The 14,070-nt window shown below is 52.4% G+C and overlaps 1 protein-coding gene across 2 annotated transcripts in view; it reads left to right on the top strand.

The window, feature by feature from the left end:
• RALY (RALY heterogeneous nuclear ribonucleoprotein) overlaps positions 1-12,302 on the top strand; it is a 126,268-nt gene extending 113,966 nt beyond the window's left edge. For both annotated transcript variants that reach the window (XM_071759867.1, XM_071759868.1), the window contains 7 exons: positions 1,172-1,244; positions 4,724-4,771; positions 4,984-5,144; positions 6,095-6,208; positions 6,989-7,134; positions 10,359-10,407; positions 10,615-12,302. In XM_071759867.1, the coding sequence (XP_071615968.1) occupies positions 1,172-1,244; positions 4,724-4,771; positions 4,984-5,144; positions 6,095-6,208; positions 6,989-7,134; positions 10,359-10,403 (587 nt within the window). In that variant the 3' untranslated portion in view covers positions 10,404-10,407; positions 10,615-12,302. The remainder of the gene's footprint in view (positions 1-1,171; positions 1,245-4,723; positions 4,772-4,983; positions 5,145-6,094; positions 6,209-6,988; positions 7,135-10,358; positions 10,408-10,614) is intronic.
• Positions 12,303-14,070: the final 1,768 nt, after the last annotated feature.

The following is a 14,070-nucleotide window of genomic DNA, read 5'->3' as shown; positions in this document are numbered from 1 at the left end:
CAGCTCACAGGTGGCCACCAGCTTGTGCCACCAGCACAGCACAAGGACCTGTCCCATGCTGTGGGGCAGCCCACATCTAGCCCCATGCTAACAATGCTTTTGCTCTGCAGAAGGAAGTCCTGGTGTGCTTGGCTCAGAGCTGCTGTTCCCTGTGGTCTGGCACCTATCTAGACAGGAAGGACCTAAAGAACAGAAAAAGTTTAGGGCTGATTGGAGAAGCCAGCAGGGAATTTGCTGGGACAAGAAGTAAAGAGGAGGTGAAGCCTCATTCTCCCCATAGCTCATCCCACACTCAACCTGAGCTGTCCAGGCTCTCAGCAGCCTCCATGGAATTGGCTGTGTTCTCATAAACAACAGCACATTTAGCACTGAGAGGAGAAATTTCCTTGGTGGATTGGACTGAGTCCCACCTCCTCTGGCAGAAGATGTTCCCTTGAGATCAGCTGGGGTGGCTGCAGCCCTGTGCCTGCACCTTCTGTAGCTTTTTAGCACTGCCACAGGGATTCCTGGCTGTTCCTGCCTCCCTTTCAGTTTTGCTCCAGAAGGAGCAAGGGCTAAGCTGGTAGCAGTTATATTTATATACATTATCCATGGTTTGTCATAACAGACCTGAGTTCTCCTGGGAAGCCCGTCCTGAATTTCTGGGGGAGTCAGACCCTGAGTGGGGCCCTTGACTTCAAAATCAAACAGTCAGGAACTTTGTAAGGGAAAAGGAAGAGACTTGAGGAGTGCAAGGATGTATTTACCTTCTTGTTGGGGTGCAGCAGGGCCCAGACACACTGAAAGCAGGAGGAAAGGTGGTGGGAGGAGTTGGTTTCTGCTGCAGGCAGGGCTGTGCACAGCTTGCCTTGCTCCATGGCTGCCAGTGAGCACGGACCTACTGAGTCATAAAAATATAGAATCATTTTGGTTGGAAAAGACCTCTAAGATCATCAAGTCCATCCTTTATCCGTGTCCCTCAGCCCCACATCTCCAGGGCTTTTAAATCCCTCCAGTGATGGTGACCCCACCACTGCCCTGGGCAGCCTGGGCCAGGGCCTGACAACACTTTCTGGGAAGAAATTTTTCCTAATCCTCCCCAGACTAAATCTCTCCTGGCACAATTTGAGGTAATTTCCTCTTGTCCTATCTCTTGTTACTTGTGTCACAGCTGTGTGTCTGTTCATTGCAGATATCAACATGGCTGGGGAACCTAAACCCAACAGACCTAAAGGGCTGAAGAGAGCAGCCTCCACGTTGTACAGGTAGGACTCCACCATGGCACCTTCCTGCTCCAAGGTCTCTGGGCTGGTGTTTGCTTTCTGGCTGGGCCATGAGCTCCCTGGCCCCCGCCCCAGGCAGTCCTGGGCTGCTCCATGTTCAGATCTTCTCCTCCCATGGGCTTCTTGGCCTTTGCAACACCCCCCAGTGTCAGGGACAAGAGCCACCAAGAGGTCTCAGCAGCAAATCCAAGGTTGGCCAACACATTGTGGGACCCTGCCTGGACATGGTCCAACCTGTGAGCTGTGTGGGTCCTGGAGACCACAGGAGAAGGGTGAGCAGTACCTGCTTTAACCACATCAGAGGTCTTGGAAGAGCTGTACCAAGAGGAGCATTTCCACCAGCCCCAGCTCCTTCAGCTGGGGACAAGGAATGGGGCACAGTGGCACATGTTGGGAGCTGAGGAAGAGCAGGGATAATTTAGGGAAAGATGCTGGATAAAAGGGCAAAAGAAAGATGACAGAGAAAGGCTGAGAAGACAGTGGGAAGCCCGTAGAGGTGGACCAAGGAGGTGGCCAGGGAAAGCCCCAAAGGAACCTGTGCTGTGGAGCAGTGACCAAGGGGTCTAAGGAACACGAAGGACATGGAATAGGTCTGTAGGAGATGTGGGGTGTTCCAGATGTCAGTGAGCCTTGAGTGCCACTGCTGTCACCTCTAGAGACTTTAAAGATATTCACAAGTGAACGTTTTCACTGAAAACCTCCAGACCCTGAGTCTGGAGCCATGGCAGTATGGGGGAAACTCATTAAGTTCTTGAGCCTGAAGTTGCAGAATGGAAAACTTGGGCTTACTGTGCAGGTTCAAGAACACAAAACCAAGCAACGAGATCCCAAAATGTGATTTACTTAAAAATTATTATAATTTTTATGCCAATATGTGATTTATTTAAAAATTATTATTATTATTATGCCAGTCTCATGGTGTGGTGATGGGGGCAGTGAGTCAGGATTTGGAAGTAAATACTAAAATCAGTATTAGGGTTTTAGGTGGGTGTAAAAAAAAAAAGGGAAATCTTGAGAGAACTGTAGATTTTTCTACAAAAGGAAAAAAATTGAGAGGGAAGAGAAGTGAAAAAACTTGTGGTTCAGAGAGCAGCGTGCTACAAATGGGAAACCTCAGAGGTGGTAACACTCTTCTGGCACAGGCAAACCCTGCAGAGCTTCAGCAGCCCTCCCACCACCACCCCAAGGTGCCTGTTGAGACCTTCCCCAAATCTCTGGGCTGGGCCATGGCAGCTTTCACCAAGCTGATTGTTCCTTCCACCTCTGGCCCTTCACCAGGGTTTGGCCCCCTGGCTTCCCAGGGGACACCAGTGAGGGGTCAAAGGTTCTGCACATCACCCATGCTGATGTGTGGAAATGGGGATGACCCAAATCTTTCTGTTTAGCTGCATATACTCTGCTTACAGGGTGCTGGTGGCCATAAAGCAAACCAGTTCACTCCATACATGTTGCAGTAAGGAGCATTTGATTTACTCCTCATCCGTTTCTCTTGGAAATCCCAGGATTTCACACCTCCAGGCTGCCACATGGATGCAAAAAGAGAGGGAACAAGACATGTTTGCTTCCTCCCACAAATACAGAGATGCTTAAATATGGGCCAGAGAACTGCACTTCTCTGAGCTTCAGCAATATTTCCTCCCAGATTGGTGACAGGTTTAAACTTTGCCATCTGGACCAGCAGAACTTATGATATCTCATGGAAAACACATAGTCCAGGTTTGCAGCCAACTGTGGTTATAGCTTTCCTAACCACCACCCATTTTTATAAATGTTAGACTTCAAAAATCACAGCACCATAATTTCTAGAAATGCTGTGTTAAACACATACCATGTTTTTTTGTAAAGGTTGGGTTTGGCTTTGCCTTGCTGCAAATCCAATGAGAAGGTCAAGGGGGAGGGAAGGGGAATCTCACTTTGGATATAGAAGCAGCAGCCTGGAGTTCCAGCAACAAGCCTGGAATTTCTGCTCCAAGCCACGCTTCCCACCTCCCACCCTGGCCAGCCAAACTCTCTTCTTGCCCCTTCTTGCCTAAGAGGCAGCTCACCAAATTTAACCCCAGCTACATCCTTGAGCTCTCATCCTTTCCATGCCCCACTTTCTCCTGGCCCAGACTCTTTCCCTCTCCCCATCACTCTGTTCTGTCATCTTAGTTTTTCTTTTTTCTTTCCACCTGGATTGTGTTGCCTCATGAAGGCCCAGCTGCAGGCAGAGGTGTTGCTGGGTCTGCAGGGAGTGAGAAACCCATTGCTCCCACTGTGGGTTCATTTGCAGTTCAAACCTAAGAATAAAGGACGTGGGCAGGGGCTTGCTGGGGGGAGAGGGGTTTGAACAACTTGGAATCACAGAATCACAGAATGTCTTTGGTTGGAAGAGTCCTTCAAGGTCATTCAGTCCAACCTTTGACCAGCCCTGTAAGTTCACCACTAAAGGACCAGGTTCATGTGCTATTTAAATACCCCCGGGGATGGTGGTGGGTAGCAAAGATGCTAAATTAATAAACAATCAATTTCTCCAACTTCTCCCCAACAATTACATAGGGTATGAGGATAAAAGCCATACGAGGGTGGCAGCAGGGCATGGTCCCCTATCCTGCTGTACGAGGAGTGGCAGGAGGGAGGGATATGGGCAGTGTCATGGCAGCTGTCCCACCACCAATGGCACAACCTAGTAGCCACCATTTCAGCTCCTCAGCAGGTTGGGTGGGTCAGAGGGTTGATCCCTCTGATTCCCACAAGATTCTAGGTTTTAATTCACCCACATCTTGTTTCTGTTTGGATAAGCACAAGTCCTGTGAGGAAGGGCTGAGGGAGCTGGGGGTGTTGAGGCTGGAGAAGAGGAGGCTCAGGGGAGACCTCATCACTCTCTACAACTCCCTGAAAGGAGGTTGGAGCCAGGGGGGGGGTTGGGCTTTGCTCCCAGGCAGAGACAAGACAAGAGGCCATGGGCTTAAGAATTTCTTCCTAATATCTAAGGAAGCTTCAGCTTCAGATCTGCCAGGGGAGGTTTAGGTTGGATGTTAGGAGAAATTCTTTGCAGAGAGGGTGATCAGACATTGGAATGGGCTGCTCAGGGAGGGGGGGGATTCTCCATCCCTGGAGGTTTTTAAGCAGAGACTGAATGTGGCACTGAGTGCCATGGGCTGGGAACCACGGGGGGAGTGGATCAAGGGTTGGACTTGAGGATCTCCAAGGTCCTTTCCAACACAAATGGTTCTGTGGTTCTGTGATTACCAACATCTCCTGTGCTCAGACCTTTCCCAGGCTCAGCCCCCTCCCTGCAGACCCTCATGGCCACACATGAGTCTGCACATCCTGCCAGCTGGAAGGTTCTGCAGGGGGAGGATAAATAAAGCACCTGGGAGGCTCAGCAGCCAATGAGGGAATAATAATAATCACAATAACAATATTAATAATAAATTGCCAGCAGTGATTAACCCATGCCACTCTGACTGTCTCTGCAGCGGCTACGACTTTGACTATGACTATTACAGGGACGACTTCTATGACAGGTGAGCAGGCATCAGCCAAAGGGATTTTTTGTGGGGCAGGATCTTCCCTCTGGGCTGTGGGGGATCCCTCAGTCCCAGTGACAGGGGGGTGGGAGGCCCAGGCTGTGTCCCAGCTCATGGCGGGGCCGTTCGGGTGCCGCCGAGGGCGTGGCGGGGCAGGGGATGCTGCAGGGCTGCTTCACCCCCTCTTCTCCTTCTCCCCCATGCTCCAGGCTCTTCGAGTACCGGGGCCGGGTCTCCCCGGTGCCCAGGGTGGTCCCGGTGAAGAGGCCCCGAGTCACCATCCCCCTGGTCCGGCGCGTGAAGGCCACGCTGCCCATGAAGCTCTTTGCCCGCTCGGCCGCCATCGCCAGCAGCTCGGCCCGGCTGAAGTGTGAGTGTCTGGGGGGGATATGGGGGTGCCCAGGGACCTCCTGTCCCCAGCCTTGCACCCACAGGAACAGGAGCTCCCAAGGGGAAAAATTAAAAAAAAAACCCAACCCAAAACTCGTGGGGACAGCAGCCCAAGTGTGGGCTTTTCAGACACCTCGCAGCAGGGAAATGCAACCTGAGTGTGTCAGAGCCTGGTGCCAGCACCCAGCACCTGGGGGCTTTTGAGGACACATGGCAGCACCCAGAGCACAGTCACAGAAAGTCAGGGTCTGGAAGAGATCTGGAGAGATCCTGGAGCCCAACCCCTGCCAGAGCAGGGTCCCCTCCAGCAGTCCCACGGAACACATCCAGGTGGGATTTGAATGTCTCCAGGGAAGGAGACTCCACAACCTCCCTGGGCAGCTGTGCTGTGCTCTGTCACCCTCACAGGGAAAAAATTCTTCCATATATTTATATGGAACCACCTATGCTCCAGCCTGTTCCCATTACCCCTTGTCCCATCATTGGACATCCCTGAGCAGAGCCTGGCTCCATCCTCCTGACACCTTTACATATTTATAAACATAAGGGGGGCCTCCTTCTCCTCCAAGCTGCAGAGCCCCAGCTCCCTCAGCCTTTCCTCACCAGATGTTCCACTCCATCATCTCTGTGCCCCTGCTCTGGGCTCTCTCATCAGTTTCCTGTCCTTCTGGAACTGAGGGGCCCAGAACTGGACACAATATTCCAGATGGAATGGTGTTACAGTGGCCTCAGCTTTCCTCACACAGGTTGCTGCCTCTCCTACCAGGCCCCCCTGAGCCCAGTGGCTGAGCAGGGTGCCCTGTGCACCTCTCCCACCACTCCTTCCATAGGCAACAAACATCAGCATCACCCTGAGGGACCTGGGACAGGCTCTTCAGCCACTCTGCCCAGCACTAAACAGCTTTTCTTGCTTCCTTTCTTCCTCCCAAGTGAAGTGCAGCGAGCTGCAGACAATCAAAACTGAGCTGACACAGATCAAATCCAACATTGATGCTCTCCTGGGCCGACTGGAGCAGATTGCTGAAGAGCAGAAGCTGTCTGCAGGTCAGTTGGATGAATGCAGATGCCTCGAGGTTGGTCCAAGCCCAGGCCAAGAGCAGAACTGACCTTGAAACCATCACAGCTCAGAGCATCCCCCAGGCTCCAACAGGGAAGTGTCAACCCTCAGGTTCCAGCGTGGAATCACAGGCCAAAATTCCATGACAAAATTGCCTAAATTATGGAATTGGGTTTTAAATTTATGTGGGCTTTTTCTTTTCTTTTGTCACAGAGTTTGTATTTCTATGGGTTCTTTTCCTCTATTATTCTGTCCCTATGCTGTTCTACCCTTCTTCTCTCTTCTTCTCTTCTCTTCTCTTCTCTTCTCTTCTCTTCTCTTCTCTTCTCTTCTCTTCTCTTCTCTTCTCTTCCCTTCCCTTCCCTTCTCTTCTCTTCTCTTCTCTTCTCTTCTCTTCTCTTCCCTTCTCTTCTCTTCTCTTCTCTTCTCTTCTCTTCTCTTCTCTTCTCTTCTCTTCTCTTCTCTTCTCTTCTCTTCTCTTCTCTTCTCTTCTCTCCTCTCCTCTCCTCTCCTCTCCTCTCCTCTCCTCTCCTCTTTTCTCTTCTCCCTCACAGACTCACTCCAGAGGGCTGCAGAACCAGGACCTGTTCTGCTCTGCTCTCTCCCGGGTTCCTTTTGTCAAAAATCAGCAAAACTTCCCATTGCAGACGAACACCCAGACCCATTCCTTCCCTTCCAACTGGCTTTGGGGGCTGGGGGGATGATCATGGTCAGGCTGTGGGCTCCCCCAGCCCCTGATCCCTATGCCTTGGCTCTTGCTCTCCCAGAGGTACGGAAGAAAGCAGAGGGCAGCAAAAGTGAAGTGTCCCCAGAGGACACAGCATCAGAGGCAGAGGCCAACACAGAGGAGCCACTGAACGGGGACGAGGGGGAGGAGGAAGGTCTGGCACGGGATGAGTGTGAAGATGAACTGGTAAGAGTTTGGGTAATGAAACCTCCCAGCCAGAGGAGTTCAGTAAGAGACCACAGTTTTACTGACACATAACCAAATCCCCCCAGAACAATGTTTTTTTCTTTCTCAAAAGAAATTTTTTGTCTTTAAACCCCATGACTGTTCACAGCTTGTTCTTACAAATCCTGGGGCAGAAGGGCAGCACTGGTTGCCCCTCTCCTGTGGAACCCCAGCCCCAGGGAGCTGGCAGGCTGGCTCAGCTCCTGGGGAGGCTTTTTGGGTCACCCTGCACTGAGTGTCCCCAGCATCACCTCTGCTCCTCCATAGCCAGGCACTGGGGGCAGCAGAGGTGGGGATGCAGCTCAGCATCAGAGTCTCCTCTGGAGACATTCAGAACCCCCCTGGGCACCATCCTGTGCTGCCTGCACAGGGCATGGGGCAGGTCAGTGTGCAGTCTGTCTGCTGGGGAGTTCCCTTACACACTGCAAGGCAACTCACAGGAGTCACATCCTTTAGATTTTGCTCCTGACCTTACAGCACTGAACAGTTTTGAAGTCTTCCCAGTTCCTGGGGAGTGACTCCTTTATCCCACATCTCTTTGCCTGGCAGACTTCACCCCCTGCTGCCCATGGACATGGTGCCCACACCAGTCCCTAAGAGCATCTCTCCCCTGGGCTCTGGGGCAGTGGAGTGGCAGGAGAAGAGGTCACTCAGGTCTTATCTCACAGGATATTAAGTTCTAATCAGGAAATTTAGGTGTGTCAAATAATAAGCACAGATGGCTTGGCATTCAATAGTATTTACTACACTTAATGTGAGATACAAAGACCAGCATGTAACCTTACTACGTGTATCTTAAATGTTGCATACATGCAAAAAATGTCACTTCCCAACTCCCTGAAGCCTGGAGTCAGGTAGGGGATCTTGCAGCCTGGAGGGGTGACCCTGGGAGGTGTCTGCTCCAGGGCATCTCCCTGCCACACAGCCAGCAGGGATGGAGGGATGAATGGGGCTCTGGGCTCCAACAGTGCAGATCTGTATAGCATGAAGTGGTGGATTTGAAGTCAGATTTTCTGTTGCGTTGAGCAGTTCTGGTCTCAGATGAGCTCAGTCTCCAGCCAAATATTTTTGTTTGTTTGTTTTGGTGCTGGGTCCTCACTGATCACACAACACTGTTAACTCTGTTTGGGCTGAGCACCTGCCTGGCCCAGAGTCTGCTCAGTTCAAGCAGGAGGAGTCCATCTGTCTCAGGTTGGAAAGACATGATTTATGTCTTGCCATGTGCTGGCACCAGCCCTGCCAATGCTTGGGCAGAACCCAGCACAGAGGCTTCCCTGCTGTGAACACCATGGTGACAAGTGGGGAAGATCCAACTGGATCCTCCAGCTCCAACTGGAGTTTGGTCTGGATCCTACCTGTACCCTGCAGACAGATCCGAGATGTCTCCTGGGAGCTGAGTGAACCAGAGCTCCTGTGAACATTCCATGGTTAAGCCAAGGGGTGCCTCAGGGTGGTGTGAGCCCAAGCTTGGTCAGTGGGAGTTTTATTAAAAAGCTCAGCTGGGAGCTTGCTCTCCATCCACCCTGACCTCCTGGGACACATCCCTGACCCAGCAGAGCAGGCTCTGCTTGTGCTTCCAGGCAGATGAACCATCTCCCAGGAGATTTTGCCAAGAAAATCCCTAAACAACCCCAAAATCTGCTTGTTTAATTTCAGGGACTTTATTCTGCTCTTTGTCTCGGTCACTTCTCTCCTGGTATTCAGCTTTACAGTCTCATGGTCACTGCAGCTAAGACTTCTCTCCAGCTTCACATCTTAGACCAATTCTTCTTTGGCCATCAGCAGCAGAACAAAGCCTCCCCTGGTCAGCTTCTCTCTTGGCTGTGTCAAGAAATGGTTCTTGGAATTTCCTGGGTTGGTTGCACCCAGCCTTGCTGCCCTCCCAGCAGTGTCAGGGGGGGTGAAGTCCCCAGGGGTACAAATACCTTCAATCAGGGGGCTTCCTCCACCCACCCCAAGGATGGGAGGGTCCATCAGGTGCCTGCCATGGTGTCACCCACCTTGGTCTCTCCCCTGATCCTCACCACAAGTTCTCAGCTGACTCGTCACAGGTTCCCAGGCAACCCCCTGTGCATCTCAGCTCTTCCTTTGCCACCTCTCCTGCCTTTCCTTAAGAGCCTTTTCCCAGGGGGCTGCCTGATTGGGAATTGCAGAGAAGGAACCTTTGTTCTCTTGCCAGACAAGCCTCCAGACTTCCCTCTCCTAGGAGTCCCCATCCACAGCTCCCTGGATCGTAGTCTCCAGCTCTCCCTTCTTCATACATTCCAGGTCCTGAGGCTTTTCCCCTGCTGGGTCTCTGCAAAGACCCTGTTGGTCTCCTTGACTGTAAAAATCTCTTTATCTCCTCCAGTGCCCTGTACACCACCCTGCTGCTAATGAGGTTGGAGCTGGGCTCTTTTTTCTTTCCCATCTCCTCACATCTGCAGACATCACCCAGATCCATTTCCATCTTCAAAATATTCACCACAAAATTGGGTCTGTGCAGGAGGAGAGATGCTGCCCCTGAGCAGCTGATTCCATTGATGTTTCTGCTGTGCAGAAGGGCTCCGGGAGGGGACTTTCACTTGCCTGAAGTTGTCATTGTGGATACCACAGGATCATCAAAGTGTGGGGTTGGAAGGGACCTCTGGAGATCCCAAATTAACTTCACCCTGTGCTGCAGCAAGGCATGAGCTGTGCAGACGCACACAGGGGACCTTGTGGCAGTGCTGGGCTTAACCTGGTTGTGCAGAAATGAGGCTTCCAGCCCAAGGGTGGTGGCCCAAGGGCTTCCTTGGGACCTGCCCACCAGAGGTGCTGACTCTGGGGCAGCCCAGATCAGACACCTGATTTTTACCTGAGGGAAGGTGGCCCAGAGTTCCTCCCAGTCCCTCTGAGGTTCAGCAGGAGCCAGACTTCAAAATCCCAGAGGGACTCACACATCCCAGGCCTGCTGGGCAGAGCCCTTCCAGCATCAGGACCCAGAGAGCAATGTTTGGTTTTTCCTGGGGCTGTGTCTGCCAGAACCCACAGCACCTGGTGTCTACTTCACCTGTGTTCCATCCCTCCTGCCCCATGCTGAGCAGCCTGACACTGCTCTGCCACCCCATGGTACCATCAGGTCACCACACCCGGGTTGCCAGTGTCCCAGGCAGGGCAGGAGGGACACTTGGTGATTGCCTGTTTCTGGTTCCCTTTTCCCCCAGGAGAACAGCCATTACACAGACATGGAGGATGCCAGACTACAGTAACCAGGTACAGTTCACTCTGCTGTTTTGGGGCTGATGCTGAGCAGAAGCTTTCATTTGTGTTGGGGTTGGGGCTGGGGGGAGGAGTTGCTGCTCCAGAAGATGCTCTTTCCCACTGATGTTTTCCTAGCACTGAACAGCCCCTCAATCACAAATCTCTGAGGTCCAATCATGAACCTTTTTACCCTCTCCCCCTTCTCTCCTCTCCTTGCTGCCCCTTCAGAAGAGCAGTGAGCACCAGTGTGAGGAAAGCACGAGGCTAAACCCTGTCCTGGCACGTTGAGCAAGACAAGCTGAATCCCAGTGCTGCTGTCATCTCTACCTGGCATTCAAAGGAGAAACATGGCCCGACATCTCGCTCCCATCTGTAAAGCAAAGACAAAGAGAACTCTGTAAAGCAAAGACAAAGAAACTCATCATCCCAGTGGCTCCCCACTCCCCCGTGCAGTGGGGTCAGAGCACTGCAGGCAGCAGAGGCAGAACTGACCCTGCCCGACCCAACCCCAGCACTGAGTGGCGAGCGGGGAGCGTTTGTGTCCCCCCGTGTGTCAGAGGAGTTATGGAGCCTCCTGCAGCAGGGGAGGGAGAACTCAGCCTGACCCAAAACAGACCTTTTTTTGCCCACACGGGGTGAGAGGCAGAGCGTTTGCTAACTGGGGGAAAAGTACTGTCTCAGTTTGGACAATTGGTGTTCTCCCACAGAAGAGGCTGTGGGGTGAGCTGTGTGGTCACCTCCTCCCCACGAGCTGCTGCAGGTACACAGGTACACAGTCACCTCCTGGTGGGAAGGAGAGGCTGCTGCTGCATCTGCCCTGCTCCTTGCAGCTGCCTGAAGAGAGGGGAAGGGACACTGCCTGCAGGGGAGCAAGTGACCCCAAGCAGGAACAAACAAAGCCTGCATCATCTTCAGTCGTTTGGTCTCCACTGTGAAAGCTGAGCACATCTCTGCAGGATGAGGGGGTGCAGCCATGTCTGGCGGAGACCCTTTTCTTGGACCAGCTGCTCCCTGAGAAGGATGTAACCACCTGCTTCTCCAGCCCCTTCCCCAGGGTGCTCAGGTCTCCTCATACCCCACCTCTCTGGCTCTCCCCCTGACCCAGCAGGACAGGGCTGTGCTGTGGGTCCTGTTCCTGGCTGCAGGGCTGAGCTCCAGCCTGGGGCTGGCAGGGGTGCCCAGCACCAGCCTGGGTGCAATGAGTACCCCCAGCACCCCCTCTGCCTAACCAGAGTCTGCTTTTGACCCAGGTCCTGTGAGCAGAGGTCTCTCAGCCTTTCTCTTCTTCTTCGTTCTCCTTTCTGGGCTTACCCAGAGTTTCTGCATTCAGGGGCAGATGGGACTGAAGCTCAGGCAGCACTTTATTGGGGTCAGATGTGTCCTGCCCACCTCCCCTCTGCCCCTCCAAAACACACCCACCCCCATCAGTGCTTTGGATCCAGAACAGTGTCCACACCTTCTCCTTGGCCAAACCCTCCCACAGCTCTGCTCCCCAGGTGTCTGGAGGCTCTGAATGGGACTCCTGCTTTCTGCTCAGTCAGACCTCATCTCTCTTTGAAGGGTGAAGGGGAAAACAAGTCCTGGGGGCAATGCTTCCCGCCCCCCCCCTCCTCCCCGAGGGCCATCCTGGAGCAAGCATGGCTCTCAAGCACAACTTTTTCTTTGCATTTCTTAGTTTCAGCTGATTACTGAGGGGCTGAGGGGATTTCAGCCCCTCCCTGTGCTTTCCCCTCCCTTTTTCTGGTTCCTGTACAATTTCTCCATTGTGTTGTACTGAGCCACTGTAGAGCTGTTTTCTAGGCTGAGATGAGCTGCAGTTTTTGCTATGAACTGACTGTGATGCTGATGTTTGGGAGAAAGGTGACCTTGTACATACAATCCTGTATAATAAAAGAAAGAAAATCTAATTTCCTTTTGTTCCCTTCTCTGTCTGGCACACACATTTGTTTTTCCTGTTTCAGGCAAGCAATTCTTTCTCCTCCTAAGCTTCAGCTCTGCCTGCAGGATTTGCTTTCCCTTACCCTGGGCTGAACAAAGCTTCTGGGTTCACAGGGGCCCTGGGACTTTTTCTCTCTGGAGATCTGGGAACTCCTTTGGTGCAGGAGAACAGGGAACAAATCCAGGCCTTTAATCTCTGGACTTTGCACTGGTCTTGCTCATAACACACTGGAAAAATGCAGCTGCTGTTCCAGTTTGCCCATGCCAACAGCACTAATAAATAAATGCTCCTGAAGCAGAAATAAATAAATGCTCCTGAAGCAGGATGTCTTCTGGCTGTCTCCTCAGTGCCTTCCTCAGCAGAGCTGTGCTCACGGGCACTGCAGTCATCACCCAAACCCTGGCACGTTTGGCACCTCTGCTGTGCTGCCAGCTGCCACTCTGCTTCCCAGGCTTTCTTAACCTGCCAGTTCTAGAAAGTTCTCCACTGAGCCTGGGCTGAGCTTGAATATCCATCCATCCATCCTTCCACCCATCCATCCATCCCTCCATCCATCCATCCATCCATCCATCCATCCATCCATTCATCCCTCCATCCATCCATCCATCCATCCATCCATCCATCCATCCATCCATCCATCCATTCATCCCTCCATCCATCCATCCATTCATCCCTCCATCCATTCATCCCTCCAACCATCCATCCATCCATCCATCCATCCATCCATCCATCCATCCATCCCTCCATCCCTCCATCCCTCCATCCATCCATCCATCCATCCATCCATCCATCCCTCCATCCCTCCATCCCTCCCTCCATCCCTCCATCCATCCATTCATCCCTCCATCCATCCATCCATCCATCCATCCATCCATCCATCCATCCATTCATCCATCCATCCATCCATCCATCCATCCATTCATCCCTCCATCCATCCATCCATCCATCCCTCCATCCCTCCATCCATCCCTCCATCCATCCATCCATCCATCCATCCATCCATCCCTCCATCCATCCCTCCATCCATCCATCCATCCATCCCTCCATCCATCCCTCCATCCATCCATCCATCCATCCATCCATCCATCCCTCCATCCATCCATCCATCCATCCATCCATCCATCCATCCATCCCTCCATCCCTCCATCCATCCCTCCATCCATCCATCCATCCATCCATCCATCCCTCCATCCATCCATCCATCCATCCCTCCATCCATCCATCCATCCATCCATCCATCCCTCCATCCATCCATCCATCCATCCATCCCTCCATCCCTCTATCCCTCCATCCATCCATCCCTCCATCCCTCAGCAGTTGGTTCAGGATGAGGGGTGCAGCATGGTCAGACTGACATCTGGACATCTTTGCAGCTGGGAAGGGGGGGGGGTGTGAAATAAAAAGCAAATCACAACATTTGATCATCAAGAAGATGCAAATCAGGTCAAGCTTCCATCCATTCAGGTTTGCAGGAGGACAGAGCTCCCCAGCTCCATCCCTGAGCCTTGCTGGCCCTGCAGCTCATCAGCTCTGTGCCAGCAGCTCATGGGCCATGTCTGCCAGCAAACAACTGGTTTGGTATTGTTAATTGTTTGGGGGAAGAGTGAGGAACTTTCAGAGCTCCCAGGCATGTCCTGTGTGCAATCAAAGTTCTCCTGGCTGTAGGTGGGGCCATGATGGGGTCTGGGTTTTTCATGCTGATGGAGGCCTGGATGTGAGCATCCAAAAAAATCCTT

This window comes from Heliangelus exortis, chromosome 16, assembly GCF_036169615.1.
Source record: "Heliangelus exortis chromosome 16, bHelExo1.hap1, whole genome shotgun sequence".
NCBI classification, from domain to species: Eukaryota; Metazoa; Chordata; class Aves; order Apodiformes; family Trochilidae; genus Heliangelus; species Heliangelus exortis.
The sequence above is the reverse complement of the archived record's forward strand: the minus strand, read 5'-3'. Positions and strand labels throughout refer to the sequence as shown.